The 18,675-nt window shown below is 48.4% G+C and overlaps 1 protein-coding gene across 1 annotated transcript in view; it reads left to right on the forward strand.

Moving 5' to 3' along the window:
- Nucleotides 1-18,675, forward strand: part of SHROOM4 (shroom family member 4) — a 162,232-nt gene that overhangs the window by 109,960 nt on the left and 33,597 nt on the right. The window contains exons 4-6 of the mRNA XM_040633565.1: nt 7,863-7,997; nt 10,507-13,000; nt 18,125-18,186. Coding sequence (XP_040489499.1) covers nt 7,863-7,997; nt 10,507-13,000; nt 18,125-18,186 — 2,691 coding nt within the window. The remainder of the gene's footprint in view (nt 1-7,862; nt 7,998-10,506; nt 13,001-18,124; nt 18,187-18,675) is intronic.

An 18,675-nucleotide genomic window follows, 5' to 3' on the forward strand; every position in this document is an offset into this window, starting at 1 on the left:
AAAAAAAAAAAAGAAGAAGATACTGGGGGGACAGCCCACTAAGGCACTCGTTCCTGAATTTTTCAGCCTCCCTCTCTTAATCTCTCACAAGTTTTGACCGGAGGACTCCTCTGGAAGCTAGCTTCTGGCTTATGTGCCACTTTCACCCGTATGTGCCCATCCTCCTCTTGCACCCATGCCCAGTTCTTATTTTCTGAGTGCTTGGAAAAGAAATAGTCATCTTGGTATGCCTGGGTGGCTCAGTCGGTTAAGCGTCTGCCTTCGGCTCAGGTCATGATCTCAGGGTCCAGGGATCGAGTCCTGCATCCGACTCCTTGCTCAGCAGGGAGCCTGCTTCTCCCTCTGCCTTTCTCTCTCCCTCTCTCTCTTTCTGACAAATGAATAAGTAAAATCTTTAAAAAAAAAAAAAGAAGCAGTCATCTTTACCTTCCCCCAAACATAAGAGGTTATACTTGGTCACATAATCTGGAACTCAACACTGCTAAGGGAGAGGATGCCCCTTTTACACCCCTCCCCCAGCCTCTTTCCCAAATCCCAGATTGGCCAAACTGCTTGTGTTCCTCTTTTATCTTCCTTTGCCTACAGATTTTTCAAGTATATGCTGTCTGTGCCCACCTGCCCATCCTATCACCTCATCTGTGACTCCCCAACTCATCAGCCCACCCTGCCTCCCCTACCTCAGCAATCCCAGGAACATGATTGCACCTTTCATCATAATTTCCTCAACCTCACCTGGCTACTGAGAGGGCCAGACTACTATCAAACTCTTTGTTCTTCATTTTATTAGGAAGTGGGGATCAGCAGGCCTCATCAGGGAAGCACTGTTGGGCGATGGGTTGCTGAGTGGAAGGAGGAAGGCACTTGGTGACCAGAAGATTAGGGAAGGCCGAGTAATGACACGAGAAGAAACTGCTTATCCTGATGCTTTTTCGGGCCAGGGGTTATCCTTTCATGTACTGTTAATAGTACTGCATCGTGTATTGTCAAAGACTGGTGATCACCCCAGCAACATCACCATTACTGTAGAGCTTGTTAGAAAGTCAAATCTGGAGCCTGCTCTAGACCTACTGACTCGGAATCTGCATTTTAACAAGATGGCCAGGCTATTTGTATGCCCACTAAAGTTTGAGAAGCTCTGCTCTAGATTACTAGATTTGGCTTTTGAACATTCTTTTATTATTTTTTTTAACTTTTTATTAAATTTTGTATTCAATTCCAGTGTAGTTAACATATAGTGTTATATTAGTTGCAGGTGTACAATATAGTGATTCGACACTTCCATATAACCCCCAGTGCTCATCCCATCCCAAGTGCACTCCTTACTCCCCATCTCCTATTTCACCCATCCCCCACCCACCTCCCCTCTGGTAACCATTGGTTTTGAACCTTCTTTTAACTAGTCCTTTCATCTTCATTTGGATTGAAAAAGTTATTTTTCTTGCTATTAACAGTACTTTGCTCATTATTATTTGGGGTAGAAGATAATATTAACAGGAGGGACCATTTATTGAATGCCTGCAGGTGAGAAAATGGAAGCTCTGTGACATGCCCAAGGCCAAACAAGGAGTGAACAGTACAGCTGAGACTCCAAGCCAGATTGATATGCCCATAAAATCCCCAGCCTTTCCCTATACAGTACTAACTACCAAAGGAGAGGCTATGGGCTCCTTTGGATGGCACCTGCCTTTGTGGGAATAGACAAAAGTCAACCCAGACTTCCCTAAGGCAGTATAGAGGGAAGCCAGGGGAAGAGGCCTCCAGGCATGATTTCCCCAGAGAGGAATGGCCTGGGCATACTTCTTCTCCTGAGGGGGCTCACGTCAGCCCTCTTGAGCCAGAAATTGCTGGAATTAGGACCAGGGGCCAAAGGAAACTGGAATGGGGATCAAGAGTATTATGAAGGGAAACCCCCAACTCTAAATCGCTGAGAGAAATTAAACTCTGATGCCTAATTTGGGGATTGGGGTATACAACAAACTCATGTGGGGCTGCTCTGCTTTCTGGCTATCGCACAGGTCAGTGAGGACATCATCTGAAGCCCCAGCCTGGGGCCCAGGACTCTTACATCCTAGCATGCTATAGCTGGAAGCGTTGTTTGTTTCAGTGGAGCCCAATGTTTTATTTTGCAGAGAGGAAACAGAAGCTCAGAGAGGGGGAGTAAATTGTCAGAGGTCACAGCAAATTCATGGCAGAGCCAGGGATGCTGACTCCAAGCACCACTATTCTGGACTTGGGGTCTCTGCTGTGAAATGAAGTTTTCTTTGGATCTGCTCAGGTGCCCACAAGAAGTGCAGACCCTGTAAAATACGACCGAGACTGGTTTGTAAGTCTTTCTGTCTCAACAAGACCTTCCCCTTGGAAAATCTCTAGGTCACTTGCCCCCAGCTATGTAAAATAAGCTGTAGCCCTTCCCACTTGCTCTTCTGGACCTGGAGGCCACTAGGCTTGGCCGATCCAGGCTTCCCTTTGCTGGGGCCCAGAGGACCTACGGAGATAGCTGGGTGGGGTCAGCTCAGTTCAGGAAGCACAGGAATTCTTTTAAGTGTATGTGTCTGGGGTATTTTTCTCTCTCACTTACGTGTATTTTTAAAAATTCTTTTTAGACACTCACTTTATCTTTCCCAAACATCATTTCCTTGCTCCTTTCCTGAGTTCTAGCAGTGGCTGGGGGCCCAGCTTCCTTATTGGCCCCTGAGCTGTGGAAGGGGGTGGGCCAGGGCCCAGAGGAGGCTGGAGTAGGGAACAGGGGGGCTGTTTATGCTGCTGGAACTGCCTTTCATCCTTCCCTTTGCCACCAGGGTGCTGGCTGGTTTCTGGAGCAGCGTCTTCACTCTCGTCCCACTCTCTGACACTGGCTTTCAGTCCCTCCGGCTGTGGCCACATCTAGGTCCAACGGCTGATGGCCATACGTTGCCTTCAATGCTACTCCTCTCTGTTCTTGGAACTGGGACCTGACTGTGCCTGAGCTCCTTGGATCACACTCAGGAGCTGGGGCTGATGGCCCCTCATCTCAGGAGGTCTTAACAGGAAGGCAGATGGGTCCCAGCTAAGAGAAGATCCAGCCTGCAGAAAGGAGCCCTGGGGGCTGGCTGTAGGGGTTGTTGGGCACCTGAGCTGGCTGGATACCCAGCTTTCTCTGAAGCCATCTCCCCACCAGGGGCAACTTCCATGGTAGGTACTGCTGGTAGTCGTGGCTGCCACCCCTCCCCCCCATTCTGCTTTCTTTCTCCAATATCCCTTTCTTTCTGCTCCCCAAGAAAGTAACTTTGGGGTAATGAATGGTTGGGTACCTGAGCCAGCCTTGGGAGAAAGGGCTGGCCACTGGCGCCATTCCTTCCATGGCTAGGCCTGGAGCTGCATGGTTGGTGGTTGGCATTTTCTTGCCTCTCTGCTTATTTCCCTTCATCCCTCTTCCCCACTGCCTAAAGAGGGTATGGTTTAAACTCTGGGACCACCAAGACTTTCCTTTTCTGACTGCTTCTTGTGGAAATAGCAAGGAGAAGCCTCAGATATGCAAGCTCATTGAGACAGGTCCCTCTTTGGGGAGGAAGGGTCATGTGGCATCCTAGAAAGGACTGGAGGTTCTAAGCCTCATCCTCATGGCAAAGCAATTTCAGCTTTCTGAAATTGGCAAAGCGATTCAGCTTTCTGTGTCTCTGTTTCCTCATCTGGAAAGTGGGGATAATAATAGCTTTTACTGATAAGGTTGGAGTGAGGACAGAATCAACTAATGGATACAAAGTGCTTAGTGCCTGGCACATCTTAAGTATTCAATAAATGGTCCCTGCTGTTATTATTTTTTTTTGAGTTCATGGTATGTCAGGTACTATGCCAAGTGATTTCACACACCCGATTGCTTTTAATCCAGGCTATAACTTGTGAGTGAGGGATAGTTATCTTCCTCATTTTACAGATAAAGAATCTACAACTCAGGGAAGTGACTTGCCCAAGGTCACACAGCTAGGAGTGGAAAGTAATTATAGACTGTCTCCAATTAGGAATAATACTAGACCAAGTATCAGACACTATAGATAGTTTCCTCTTCTTTCCCAAACTAGGGCTAAAAGGCCCCAGCTCTAGCTGCAGTTCCTCTGCTGGGGTTTTTCTTTCCCCAGTTTGTGGTTTTCTCCCCATGGTCCCAAAGCCCCCACTGCCTTGCTTCTGTCTCCTTTGGGATTGTTACCTATTCCTGGAGAAACCCTAGAGAGTAGGGGCCTTTGTAAGCTATGTTTCAAAGTGTGACAAGGGAGTGATGTAACAGAACCTTGACAGTGGGTAGACGAATCCAGTGGGAGTACACTTGAACCATCGAGAAGGTCAAGTCTGAGCTGATAACCCTTGTTACAGACTATGTACTATTTATTGACCACTTGTTATGCATCAGTCTGTGTCTCAGATGCTTTGAGAATATTATCCTTATTCCTCACAATAACCCAGCCAAGTAAGGATTATTGTTCCCTTTTTCAGATAAGAAAATCGAAGCTCAGATGGGTTAAGTGACATGTGTAGAGTCACACATCCAAAGTGGTAGAGTTAGGATATGAACCAAGATCCATCTACTCGTGTCTGTCTCCTTACTTACTGGCCTGATACAGTTGGTGTGATGAAATGACAATAAGTAATATAAAAACATTATATTATTATGGGCCAAATTGCAATGACTGGATTACTAAGGACAAACACCCAGGAGGATATGGTACTTGAGCAGTACCTTGAAGAACAGGTGGGATTCAGATTGACAAAATGAGAGGGGGATTCCAGGCCAAGGGGACAGAGCAATAATTAAAATTGGCTGAGGGCTTACCAGACTTTCTTCTAAGCAGCTGACATGCATTATCTCATTTGTTCTTTACAACCGCATGTATTAGATATTTTATGTGCTCCACCTCCAGAGCCTGGGCCAAATTCTACTGGAAAACCAACAGCAAAGGCACAAAGTTGGTTGCAGGACGTGATTGGAGCACAGCCATGGGAGACTGGGCTGGGTGGGTAAAGCTATCTTATAGACGGCTTTGAAAGTCAGATCCAGTTTATATTTGATGCAGAACAGGGTAAGAAATACGGAGCCAGGGAAGATTCTTGAATAGGTGAGTGCCACAATTCAATTGGTGTTTGACATGGTATGATCTAAAAGCAATGACTGGAGGGGCGCCTGGGTGGCTCAGTCAGTTAAGCATCTGCGTTCGCTCAGGTCATGATCCCTGGGTCCTGAGATCGAGCCCCACATTGGGCTCCCTGCTCAGTGGGGAGTTTGCCTCCCTCCCTCACTCTCCCCCCTACTCATGCTCTCTCTCCTTCTCAAATAAATAAAATCTCAAAAAAAAATAAAAGCAATGACTGGAGGTGGAATAAGGGGAGCCTGGCTGGGAGACTGACACAGTATTTTGGATATGAAATGTTAAGGGCCTGGACTAGAACAGAAGGTGTTGGTGGAAAGTTCTGTGGAGGAAAAGTGTGATTATGTGCAATAGTCTCAATGAAAATGGAGAGAGAGAGAGAGACCAGAAAGATATAAAAGAAGACTCAGTAGCACTCAGTGAGGGATTAGATGGTTGGGGAGAAGGTGGTATCAAGGCTGACCACCCAAATGTAAACCCTGGACTCAAAAGAACTTCAGAAATCCTGGTTATGATTTGCTGCAACATGGACGGCACTGGAGGAGATAATGCTAAGTGAAATAAGTCAAGCAGAGAAAGACAATTATCATATGATTTCTCTCATCTATGGAACAGAAGAACTAGGAAGATCGGTAGGGGAAGAAAGGGATGATGAATCATCGAACTTTACATCAAAAACCAGGGATGTACTTACTGTATGGTGACTAACATAATATAATAAAAAATATTATTATAATAATAATAAAAAAAGAAATCCTGGTTATGGAAGAAGGGCCCCAAATAAGGGAGGTACCCTGTTCTCCATTGTATCTTTCCTCAGTGCCTAGCAGCATAGGACATAGTAGACACGCATGGCTCATAGTGTGTAGCAGTACATAGTACTTCCATGAGCTGCTTTATACATAGTTGCTAATGGGTGACTGCCACCTGAGAGTAGCTGGAAGGATTTCTAGCACCATGGCTTTGTGCGTGAGACGCTGGAACAGGTCCCCCACCTCCTCCCCCACCAAGGTCTTCTTGTGTCTCGAGCCTCCCTGCTGGGCACTCTGAAACCCATAATAGAACACTCTAGTTAAAAGTGGGGGCCTCACTTGGCTTTCTTCCCCACAAATCCTAGCCAGTGCTGCTGACCTGTGGCTCTGGTTCCTGAACTTTGACAAGCAGCTTCCCTTGCCCTTCCTCTCACACCTCCTTGTCCGTGTCTGGCATGTTACCACTCAAACCATTTTTTTCCCCAGCAAGGCCATTCTCCTCAGGACTACCTTTTTAGGCCTTGGGCCTCTAGACCCGTGCACTGCTGGGATTTTCTGTGTTTCCGCTGGGGTGAGGGGCATTCCCAGCTAGGATAGAATCCAGCTCAAGTCTATCCACCACTGCTCCTGGGAGGTAGAGAGCTGATTTATCACACTAGATAACAAGCTTCTTCAAAACAGGGCCGCTTATCCTAGTCAACTCTGTACCCTCAGTGTCTAGTATGGAGCTTGCCACAGTAAATGACTGCATAAATTAATAAAGAAGCTCTCTCTCTCTCATCTCCTTCTTTGTCATCTTTTTCTCTTACTCTGTCATTCATCTCTCTATCACCCATTTCTCTTTATTATGTATTTCTCTACAATCTCTCTCAGTTTTCTCCCTTTCTGTCATTTGTTTTTCTTGGTATCCTCTCTCACTCTTATCTCTATCATATACCTGGTCCTTCTGACATCTGTCTTTTTCTTGCTTGCTTGTGTGCTTGCTTTCTCTCTCTCCCTCACCCACCTCATCAGTCTCCTCCTAATCTTCTGGCATGACCGATGTCCCACGTGTGCTCTGCCCTTCCCCATGTCATTCTTCCCCCACTTGCAAGGGCAGCGTCTCTTCACAGGAAATATACCAGAGGACAGGAATGGGTCTTGCCTGAGCTGCTCAGTGCAAGAGGATGGCTGCAACCTTGAGCACCAGGCAGACCCTGTGGTTGCATCCAAGGCCTTGGCCTCAGACCTATTTCCCTTTATGTACGCCTGCCATGTTAAGCAGCCAGTCTCCTCTGTCAGCCTCACCCTGCGCCCTTCACCACTTTGTGCTATGTTCCTTGGCAGGAGTTGGGGCTCCTTGCCCCCCTCTTTGCCTGTAAACGCGGGCATCTCATCTCTGTGCCCATCTTATCCTTCACTCTCTCAGGGCCTTCACCAGGCTTCATTTGAATTAGCTCCCTCACTCTTACTCATCTGTAAGCTCTCGAGGGCTGAGACTGTGTTTGATCCCCAGAGCTATGCACAGACGGTACATATGACAAATGCTTATCTAATGAACAAGTGAAAATTGGAGGATTTGCAGCCTCGTGTTGACTTGTTTGAACTTCTCAATCACCTGCCTCTTCTTTTCTCAGAGAAAAATGGGAAAACTGACCAGATTGATTTCTTGTTTCTCAAAGAAAACTTAGGGTAGCTCACTGTTTACTGGGCGGCAGTACTCATTTCTTCCACAGGTACTTACTGAGCATCTACTACTGCTGTCTGTGCTTGGGATACACCCATGAGCAAAACAGCCCGGCGAAACCAACATTCTCTATAGCCACACCTCACCCTCAGGATGAAGGAGATTTGAGTGCTGGGAGCTGAGGAGGGCCACTAAGATTCCTATATCAGCTCCTTGCAAGATGTTCTACTTCATTTAAGGGAAAGAGGGGGTGGGGGAGGAAGCTGCATGGGAAGTGATTTCAGCTCTGGTTCCCTAAGCTGACTTCCTGTCCCTTTCTTGCTGTAGGAGAAACGCCCCTGTCAGTAGGCCGCACTCATGGCATGTGGCCAAGCTGCTGGAGGAATGCCCTGAAGCGGCCACCACCATGCATTTCCCTTCTGAAGCCTTCAGCTTGTCCTGGCATTCCGGCTGCAACACGAGGTGAGTCTAGAATCCTCCCCCTCAAGATGGGCTGGAGGATAGACAGCCTGGCCATGCCTCCTCTTCTGCTCTAGTCCCCTTTGGATATTGCCAAGCCTAGAGTGCTGTAATGGAAAATGGAGTGGGAATCCATAGTCCCTGGGTTCTAGTCCTTGGCTACTTACTGCTAATTCTCTGTGACTTTGGGACAGTCCCTTCCCTTCTAGAAAATGTTTCCTTGAAGTACTTACCTCACGTGGCTTGCAAGACACCACACTCTCCTGCTTCTCATCCTACTTCAACGGCTGCTCCTTTGCAGTCTTTTCCCCTGGTTCTTCTGCACCCCTCCCCCACCATCTCTTAATGCAGGGGGCGCACCGGGGCTCAGTACTGGTCCTCTTCTCTAGCTACAGTGACTCACTGGTGATCTCATCCAGAGTTCATCAGCTCTGTCACAGAGCCAAAGCCTTCAGGCGGGGCACCTCCCTGAATAACGAGGTCTACTTGCCATGAGGATCTCTCAATTCAGTGGGCCTGGTATTGCCTATTGTCAAGACAGCTGCCCAGAAGAGACAGAGAACTATTTCTGCGAAAACTCAGAGCGAGCAAAGATGACCTTTCCCTTCCACAGCAAGATCTTCCCTCTCAGGAGGAATTTCTGTGGATGAGGCTCAGGGAAGCCACGTGTTGGGTTTGCCCCCAGTCAATGACTTTATTTGGCATCGGAAGACAGGGGCTCCGAGCAGAGGCGGAGGCAGTTTTGTTCTGGAAGAATACACTGAAACGTATTCTGAGCTTGGCTCCCGTTTGAGTGGGTGTGTGGTTGTTTGCAGCAGGAAGGGTGGTAGGATGGATGGCATGGCAGCTTCCCTTGCCAACAAGGAATTGATGGATTCTTAGCCCAGGGATCAAGTGAGCAGAGTGGCTAAGGGGCGAGCAGGGAGCAAGGATTAAGGAAGGCTGATCTGAGGATGTGTGGGCCCCTGCCACTGCTCAGTTCTGGCTTTCTGAACTGTGGCCTTTCTGAGAATAGTCTGCGACCTCTGGGGTTCTAGTCATAGGGAGTTACTGGCATGACTTGGCTCACTTTGGCTCTCTTTGTGGGAAATGGTACTTAAAATTCAAGATTGTGTCTGATCCCGGTCCCTTCCTTGGTCTCCCTGGTTTGGCTTTGCTGTGGGGGATGAGGGAGGGATGGGTAGACAGCAAATCTAATGTCAACACTAGTGGTACAGAGGGTGCTGATAACAATTGCAATTAAAACAAAAAGCAAAAGAGAAGCAGCTAGCACGTACTGAACCTTTTCTAGGTGCCTGGGCTGTGACAAGAGCTTTATATTTATTAACTGATTTCACCCACAAAGCAACCCTCTGATACAGATATTATTTTTAGTCCCATTTTTAAAAAGGTTTTATGTTTTTATTTGAAAGTGAGAGAACGAGAGAGAGAGCGTGAGCAGGGGCAGAGGCAGAAGAAGACTCCCCACTGAGCAGGGCGCCCGATGCTGGACTCTATCCCAGGACCCTGAGATCATGACCCGAGCCAAAGGCAGACGCTTAACCAACTGAGCCACCCAGGTGTCCCATATCAGTCCCATTTAACAAATATCATAGCAGAAGAGCTCTGCTTCGTTGGCACCTTCATGAGCTGGTCAGGTTACTTCACTAAGCGTGATTTTTTGCCTGCAAGGTGGGGATAATAATCTCTCCCCTTCAGTTTGAAATGAGCCATTGTAAAGTGCCTGGCACATTGTAGGCCCTTGGTAAATGGTCAGGCTTACTAGTATCAAGAAGAAGAGAACAGGGGGTTGCCGAAATTCCGGCCCTGTCTGGGTCACAGGCTACAGCTGGGTGATACTGAGAAAAATCACCTCCTCAGAATCACTTCCTTTTGCAGGGCTTGCTTTACTCCAGCAGTTCTCAAAAGTGTGGTCCCTGGACCAGCAACGAGTACCAGCATCACCTGGAAACTTGTTAGAAGGACAAATTCTCAGGATCTACCCAGACATAGCATTCGGGGGGTGGGACCCAGGAACCCGGGTTTGTACGAGCCCTCCCTGCACTCCTGATGCACACTCAAACTCAGCAGCCACTGATTTACAAAATGGGCTGGCTGAAATTGAATCAACCCTTTAGAGCCCCTCTCTGATACTAATATTCTATGATTGTCTCTCCTGGCAGAGAGCCACATGCTGACTCCCTAAGGACAGTGACAGGCCAGAAGCAATTCTAGACTCACTGGCGGCAGGGAAACAGCATAAGCCGCAATGGAGTTCTTACACTTTTAGTCTTTGGGATCTTGCCCTCTCCTGCTCCCATACATTGTTTTGTCTCCCATTTTACCACATCTCTGTGGCGCCCCTGTGACCATATCTTTCGCTGTTTCCCTTCCTTCCTTTGTGGCCATCTCCTTCTTATTTGTGGCATGGGTGCCTCTGGGTTGCTCTGCCTTCTCCCATGACAGGGCTGGCCGAGCTGGGAAAGGGATCTGGTAATTTGGCTGACTAACCAGTGTGCCCTGTGTCTTGCAGTGACGTGTGTGTGCAGTGGTGCCCACTCTCCCGCCACTGCAGCACTGAGAAAAGCAGCTCCATTGGCAGCATGGAGAGCCTGGAGCAACCGGGCCAAGCTACCTATGAGGGCCACCTCTTGCCCATTGATCAGAACATGTACCCCAACCAGCGTGACTCAGCCTATAGCTCCTTCTCAGCCAGCTCAAATGCCTCCGACTGTGCCCTTTCCCTCAGGCCAGAGGAGCCAGGCTCTGCGGAGTGCCTCACACAAGGCCCGGGGCCAACTAAAGCCCCTAATGGCCGGCCCAGCGTGGCCGAGCCCTCAGGAGGTAGCCGGCGCACCAACGGGGGCCACCTGACTCCCAGCTCCCAGATGCCATCCCGCCCGCAGGAGGCCCACCACTCAGCGCCTGCCAAGGCTGCCAGAGGCCCGCCGCAGCCTCCCGTGAGGCGAGATAGTCTTCAGGCCTCCAGAGCCCAGCTCCTCAATGGAGAGCAGCGCAGGGCTTCTGAGCCTGGGGACTCCTTGCAGCAGAAGGAGAAAGTGAGCTTAGACACCGTGCTATCCCCGAGGAACCCTAACAGGTTCTGCTGCCTCAGCGAGCAAGACCAAGTGACAAACAAGGGCCATCAGAACTGTGAGCTCAGCCAAGCTCCTGAATCCAGCCAGCAGAGCTCTGAGCATCTACTGATGGAGGCCTCAGCCAAAGCCGTTGGATTCCCAAAAGTGTATGACAAAGCTTCCGGCATAGATTCCAGCCCACTCAACAAGGCTTCAGCAGAGCTAGCTAAGGCTCCTTCGTTTGGCAGCCCTCCACACCTCACAGGACCCACAGGGCATCGCCATAGTGCCCCGGAACAGCTGCTGGCATCCCACCTACAGCAGGTACACCTTGATACCAGGGGAAGCAAGGGCCAGGAGCTCCCAGCCGGGCAGGATGGCCACGAGTGGACTCTGTCACCTTTGCACAGCAGCCACACAGGGAAGAAAAGTCCATGTCCCCCTACAGGAGGAACCCAAGAGCAGCCCAGCAAAGAAAGAAAGGCCAGGAAAGTGGATGATAGGCCTTTGGGTTCAGGGCACCAGAGCCCCAGCTGTTCCCCACACGGAGAGGCTGACAGACACCCTCCAGAAAAAGGTTTCCAGGACCCAAACAGAGCATGCCGAGCCGGCAGCGAACTAGCCAGCCAGCAGCCCTCTGCCTCTGGCTCCCTTGTTCCACAAACCAGGGCTTGTTCGTCAACTGCTAAAGGAGCTGGCAGCACAGAGGCCACCGAAGAAGGGGCCAGTGAACCCAAGGAATGTGGCCGGGTGGGAGGTAGGCGGAACGGAGGGCCCCGGGGCCGCTCAATCCAAAACCGGCGGAAGAGTGAGCGTTTTGCTACCAATCTGCGTAATGAAATCCAGAGGAGGAAGGCCCAGCTGCAGAAAAGCAAGAACCCCTTGGTGCAGCTGTGTGACACTAAGGAACCGGTGGAGGAGACCGAGGAGCCCCTAGAAAGTACTCCACTTCCTGCTTCTAACTCAGCTCTTCTGTCTTCATATAAAAAGCCACCAAGTCCAAGAGACAAGCTCTTCAACAAGAGCGTGATCCTCAGGGCTCGGTCATCCGAGTGCCTCAGCCAAGCCCCGGAGGGCCGTGAATCTAGGACAGGCTTGGAGGGACAAATAAGCCCTGGCCAGAGGCCTGGCCAGCCCTCTGCGGGCCTAAGCACCTGGTGGAAAGCATCTGACCCCTCCTCCTCAGACTCTGAGAAAACAAATGTTCACCGTGGAGTCCGTGGAGGTCACTGGAGATGGTCTCCAGAGCACAATGTGCAGCCACATGTGGCGCTAGCCATGGAAGGCCCTCCTAACCCAGGTGACAGCAAGGAACTGAAGGCTTCGACGGCCCAGGCTGGGGAGGAAGCCGTCCTCCTGCCCTTTGCAGACAGAAGAAAGTTCTTTGAAGAGAGTAGCAAATCCTTATCCACATCTCATTTGCCGGGTTTAACCACTCATAGCAATAAGACTTTTACCCAGAGACCAAAAGCTATCGACCAAAACTTCCAGCCGATGAGCTCCAGCTATAGGGAATTGAGGCACCATCCGATGGACCAGTCCTACCATTCCACAGACCAGCCATATCGTGCCCCAGACCAGTCATATCATTCTCTGTCACCCCTTCAGTCAGAAACTCCCACCTACTCAGAATGTTTTGCAAGCAAAGGTCTAGAACAATCCATGTGCTGCAAACCACTGCACTGCAGTGATTTCGATTACCGCAGGACCTGCTCTTACTCCTGCAGCGTCCAGGGAGCCGTCGTCCATGAGCCTTGCGTTTATTGTTCCGGGGAGCTCTGCCCTGCTCTGCGGAAGAGAAACATGATGCCAAACTGCTACAACTGTCGATGCCACCACCACCAGTGCATCCGGTGCTCAGCTTGCTACCATAATCCCCAGCACGCGGGCCCTGAGGACGGCAGCCTGGCGCCTGGCAACGCCTGGAAGCCCAGGAAGCCGACAGTGCAGGTGAGGCCTTGGTTCTTGGGTGGGTTTGCTTTGTTATTCTCTTGGTGAGGAGAAAGCGAGGGAGATCATTGGGAAATATCACAGTTACAATCCCTTGAAACCGTATAGACCCTGGCTTCACCGAACGGTAGCTTCGGGACCCTGGGCAAGACGCTCAGCCACCAAAATTGCAGTTAACCCGTCTTGAGGGATGAGAGAAAATAACTTTTTTTTTTCTTCACAAAACAGGGACAGAACTGGGACTTGTATCCTGACTGTAAAATGGGTATCTGAGTGGCCTTAAGCAGGTCGCATGATTTTGAAAGGGCAAAAAGAGAATTTTTGCCTCATAAAATGGCCAGTACTGAGAAAAGTCTTATTACCTCATCTCTAAAGAGGAGGACAATAATGGCTGCCTCATAGATCACTTGTAAGGCTCAAAACAGGCCCAGTGCCTGACAAAATAGCACTTATTCCCTTCCATTTCCTGCTTACAAACTACTTGGAGCTGCAAACTTTGCAAATGTCCCCCAGGTTCTGCTTTTACAGATTTGATCTGTCTGGTTTTCTAAAGAACAAATCCTTATGCCCTTTTCCAGCCTATCTTTGCCAGAGACCCAGGGCTAGACTAGCTGTCGCTATACTCTGGTTATGACCTACCACCTCAACACAGGCCCCTGCCACATTCCTGCTCCGTGGCTTCCCTAGCACCACCTTTTGGCTGGTGCACTCAAATCAGAAGTTAATCCCTGTGTCGAACTGTTATTGCATAGGCAGATACTTCTGAATGACTCAGTGTCTGACATTTCTCAATACAAATTCTTCGAAAAAAGGAACCTTAGGGGTCAAAGAAGCCTCACACAAAAGTGTATATACTATTCCTTTTATGTAACATTCTAGAACAGCTGTTCGGTGGGAAACAAGTTCAAAACAGTGGTTACCTATGGAAGGTGCCACGGAGATTGAGCGGGAAAAGGCACGAGGGAACTTTGTCAGATGGTGATAATGTTCTGTATCTTTGTAAGCGTTTGAGTCACACAGGTGTATGCATTCATGAAACCTCAACAAATGTACACTTAATATTCGTGCATTTCACTGGAGGTAAATTTTGCCTAAAAACATTATAAACAAACATCAAACTTTATTTAATGATAAGTATGCTGAAGTTTTTGAGCTATATTGATGTACACAGCTTACAGTTTTCAGCATACAAATGTTGCGTGTATTTTGTTATTTATCCTTAGGATTTCATGTTGTTGATGTTATTTTAAATAGTATTGTTTTCTTAATATCAAGTTCAAATTCATTGTTAATACTATGTGGAAATGCAATGTAATTCTGTATGTTGGCCTTGTAGACTGCAACCTTGCAAAACCCACTTATTAGTTCTGGTAGCTTTGTGGTAGATTTTTAAAGATTTTCTACATAGGCAATTATGTCATCTGCAAAAGAAATTGGCTTTTATCTTCCTTTCCGTTGTGTATGCCTTTTCGGGGGGGAGGGCTTACTGCACCACCTGGGACCTCCAATACAATGTTTGGTAGAAGTGGTAAGTGTGGGTAGTGTTGCTTTGTTCCTCATCTTGCTCTATTAAGTTTGGTGTGAGCTATAGGTTTTTTGTAGATGCCCTTTGGCAGGTTGAAGAAATTCCTTTTCATTCCTAGTTTGCTGAGAACTTTTATCAGGAGTGGATGCTGGATTTTTAAAAATGCTTTGTCTATATCTACTGAAATGATCCTAGTTTTCTCTTTTACTCTATTGATATGGTGAATTATAATTGATTGGTTTTTGAAATAAGAACCAGACTAGCGTTGCCAGATTAAATCCTACTTGATCATGACATAGTATCCTTTTTATATGTTACTAGATTTGATTTGTGAATATTTTGTTAAGGATTTTTGTGTTTATGTTAATCAGGGATTTTAATCTGTAGTTTTCTTTTATTGTCCTTGTCTGGTTTTCATGTCAAGACGGTGGCCTTACCAAATACGTTGGGAGGTGGCCCCTCCTCTTCCATCTTCAAGAAGAGTTTGCATACAATTGGTATTATTTCTTCCTTAAGTGTTCAGTAGAATTTATCATCGAAGCCATCAGGACCTGCCGTTTTCTTTGTGGAGAGATTTTAAACTACAAATTCCATTTCTTTACTAGATACAGGTCATTTCGGTCATCTGTTTTTTCTTGAGTGAGCGTTGGTAATTCGTCAAGAAATTTTTCTATTCCCTTTATGTTTTCAAATTTCTGGGGATAAAGTTGTCACTTTAAAATACATCAAGAAGGTAAGAAAGATTGGTGGTTGGATAGAGAAGTGAAAAGGTCTGGGATAAGGCAGTTTTAGTAAAATATTAATTGTCAAATCTAAGTGGTGGATTATATGGGTCATTTTATCAACTTGTTCAACTTTTCTGTATGCTTGAAAATATTTATAACAAAATGTGGAAGCAAAGAGGAGAGGAAATATAAAATAATGGTTAAAGGGCAGTGATGCGGGAACCAGACTGCCTGTGTTCAAATCCCCAGCTTTCCCATCCGAAAAAAATGCGGGGGTAATAGTACCTACTTCATAAGTTGGTTGTGAGGATTAAATGATGAAATATGTGTAAAGCCCTTAGAACAGTGACTACTGGATAGTAATCATCTTTTAAGTGTGAGTTATTTTCTCCTAAAATAAAGGAAGACTTTGGCTTAGCTTGAAAAGCTTGCCGAAAGAAGGTTCTGCAAGTGAACAGTAGAGAAAGGGGGCTGACGCTGGGAGAGAGGACATGAAGGCTTGCAGAAGGTCGGCTAGTAACTCCATAAGGGCAGGAGGTGACATTTGCAGGTTGCAGCAGTTGGCGGCGGCGATGGGGGTGTGCCTGTGCCCACACCATGCCTCTCCTTTTGTACTCCGCAGGAGGGGGCACATTGGGCTCCCAGTGCCTGTTAGACCAGCTCAGCAGGTTTGCTTAGACACTAGGCTTTCGGATACGTGGAGCCACTTCATGCCCATTTCTACCCCTGCCACCTGAACACACACACATACACACCCCAGACAGAGGGAAAACTTGCAGTATGGGATAGGCCACCCCAGCTCAAATGACCAATTGTATGAGATAAGGTATAACAGGATGCCCATCATATAGCCAAGGAAGCTGAGGCTCAGAGAGGTCACCCATCTAGCAAGTGGCAAATCCCAAACTTGAATAGTCTCATAGTAACTAACATTTCAGTATCCACAGTGCACCAGGTACTCACTTAGTCCTCGACGCAGTCAGGAAACAGGTCCTGTTATTAGGATGATCTCACTATGAAATAGCTGGGAGAAACCAGCTAAAGAGAAGCTGGGTACTTGGCCTGAGGTCACACAGCTAGTGAAGGGCAGGTGTGGGATCTGAATCCATGTCCTCTATCTTCAAAGGCTAAGCTCCTAGTCGTGCCATGCTGCCTCTCCATAAGCTGACGGAAAAGCCCAGACCCTCTCCAGCATGGCAGGATGCCTTCTGACCGTATGGCTTCCGCTGGGGCGGCAAGCGACCCCCATCTGCAATAAGCCATAAGGGATAACTGCCTCCTTGGTTCAAAGAGCACAGGCGATTTATGACAACCTAAGTGGCTCAAGGGAAAAAAGGAAGGTGATATACTGGGGAGCTGAGAAGGAGGCTGCGAATTGGGAAGGACTTTGTTTGGTTTGGCCACTGCTATTTACTGAGCACTTTCCACAGGGCATGGACAGGAAATCCTGGCTCCCACTGTGGCTGAGTGAGTAATAGTGTCTTTGAGGGCAGGGACATCTCAGAAGGGCGTCGAGGCAGAGTCTAAAGTCTAACAAGTGATCAGAGCTGCTCTAACATGATAGGTACGGGCAGGCACCACTCTGATCTTGGGAAAGCTGTAAAACCTCATCTTTTCCGTGGCTCCTGACATCTGCAGCCTCCTACAAGCTGAGCGCTGCACTAGGAATCCTCTGTGAGCATCCCACTTTGTTCTCACTCCTGGGAAGCCGGCAAAGCTTGATAGCATAGTCTCTATTTGCCAGATAGGAAGCTGAGGTTCAGAGAGGTGACATAACTTCCCTCAAATAACACAGCTAGGAAGTATCTCAGCCAGTATGACTGACACCAAGTATCTTACCCCCAAAAGGGAGTAAATTTTTGGTGTGTTTTCTTTATGGTGTTTTTTTTTGTTTGGTTTTGGTTTTGGGGGGGTTGTTTTTTGTTTTTTACTGGGGCAAAGGTAATAAAACTTTGAACAGGACCAATGATAGCATTGGAGAAAGAGGGAATTTGGAAGGTCGGTGAGGTTTAGGAAAAATTGTGCATTCCTGGTGAGCTAAGCTCTGAGTTGCTAGATAGAGGATGCTGGGTGCAAAATCTGGGGGAGAATGTCAGAGGTAAATGTGCATCAGGTTTGGAGCTAGACTAGGAAGGAAAGGACATTTTTTACAAATGGCATCTGTGGCTTGGGTGGCAGGGTAAAGAGTTGCTCGGGCAAAGCCCTTAAGGAAAGAATGCCCAGGGTGGAGAGTGTACTCCTGTCATGTGGGGAATGTGGCACCTGGCACTCGTGCTCCCCAGAGATGAGCCCTCCTCGGCCCCTGCCAGCAGCGCTGGGCGCTGGGCGGCGAGGAGGAAGGGACCCTGCAGTACAGGGGTGCACTGGGCTGCACGCTCTGCCCCTGCCTCACCCTGGGAGAAGGTTTCAGCAGGAGCCTCGGGCCTCAAAGCCCCCTCAAGGGCCAGGGCTTCCAAGAAGATGCTTTCTATGTTGGAGGAGGAAAGAGGAATGAGCAGGTTCACCTGGCAGAACAAACAAAAAGACCTCCTTCACAAAAGCCAGGGCAAACAGCAAACGTGCTAAACTGGTTTATAAGGTGGTTTGGGAGGGGAGCGGAGAAAGAGAGGGAAAGGCAGAGTTTCTAGTGCACAGGATCCAGGTCCCTGAGTGCTCCCTTTAGTCTCTGAATGCCCCCAGCTGTTCACCGGGCCTCCTGACAAGAAAGGCAGCCCTCCAGGTACATGTTTCTCTAGCCCCTGTGGGAAAGTAGAAGAAACCAATGGGGGAGGGGGGTCTGGCCAGGGACGGGCTCCTGACCTCTTCACATTTTTGAGGCCATCTGGATACCTGTCTGCTCAGAGCTCCCTAACTTATCAGAATTTTGCCTTGCAGGAATTTCCTGGGGACAAATGGAAACCAATAACAGGAAACAGGAAGACCAGCCAGTCAGGGAGGTAAGTGATCGCTCAGGGAGTTGGGGCGAGTTGGCGTTTCTGAGACTTCTATAGAAATTGCTAAGATCTTCTGTTTGCTCAGTTTCCCTTGAGGAACCCAGCCTGGTGTCCATACCAAGAACTTGATACCGTAGATGTAATCTAGCCTGCCCCCCGCAGGCAGCTGAGCTACAGACCCAACTGACAGACCCAACTAGGACATTTTGGAGTATGGAGTAGTCAGGCAGAATCGTGGGACATTGGGCCCATCAGCTCAGAGACCTGGGGCAGGCCTGTGCAGGTTGCAAGGACATGTGGGAGCAGATAATGCTGAAATATAGATGAGAAGGCATAAACGATGCCTGCCTTCCCGGCAGCCGTTGGGCAATTGGAGAGGACAGAGGAGGTAAGACTGTCCGGCTACAGCTGTGCCTTTGCCTCAGTTGTGGGAGGCACTTGTTTCTTGGGCTCAGCCACTGTTCTTTTTCTAGGGCTTGTTGAGAACTTAGG

Source organism: Ursus maritimus, assembly GCF_017311325.1.
Source record: "Ursus maritimus isolate PB19 chromosome X unlocalized genomic scaffold, ASM1731132v1 scaffold_X1, whole genome shotgun sequence".
Taxonomy (NCBI): domain Eukaryota; kingdom Metazoa; phylum Chordata; class Mammalia; order Carnivora; family Ursidae; genus Ursus; species Ursus maritimus.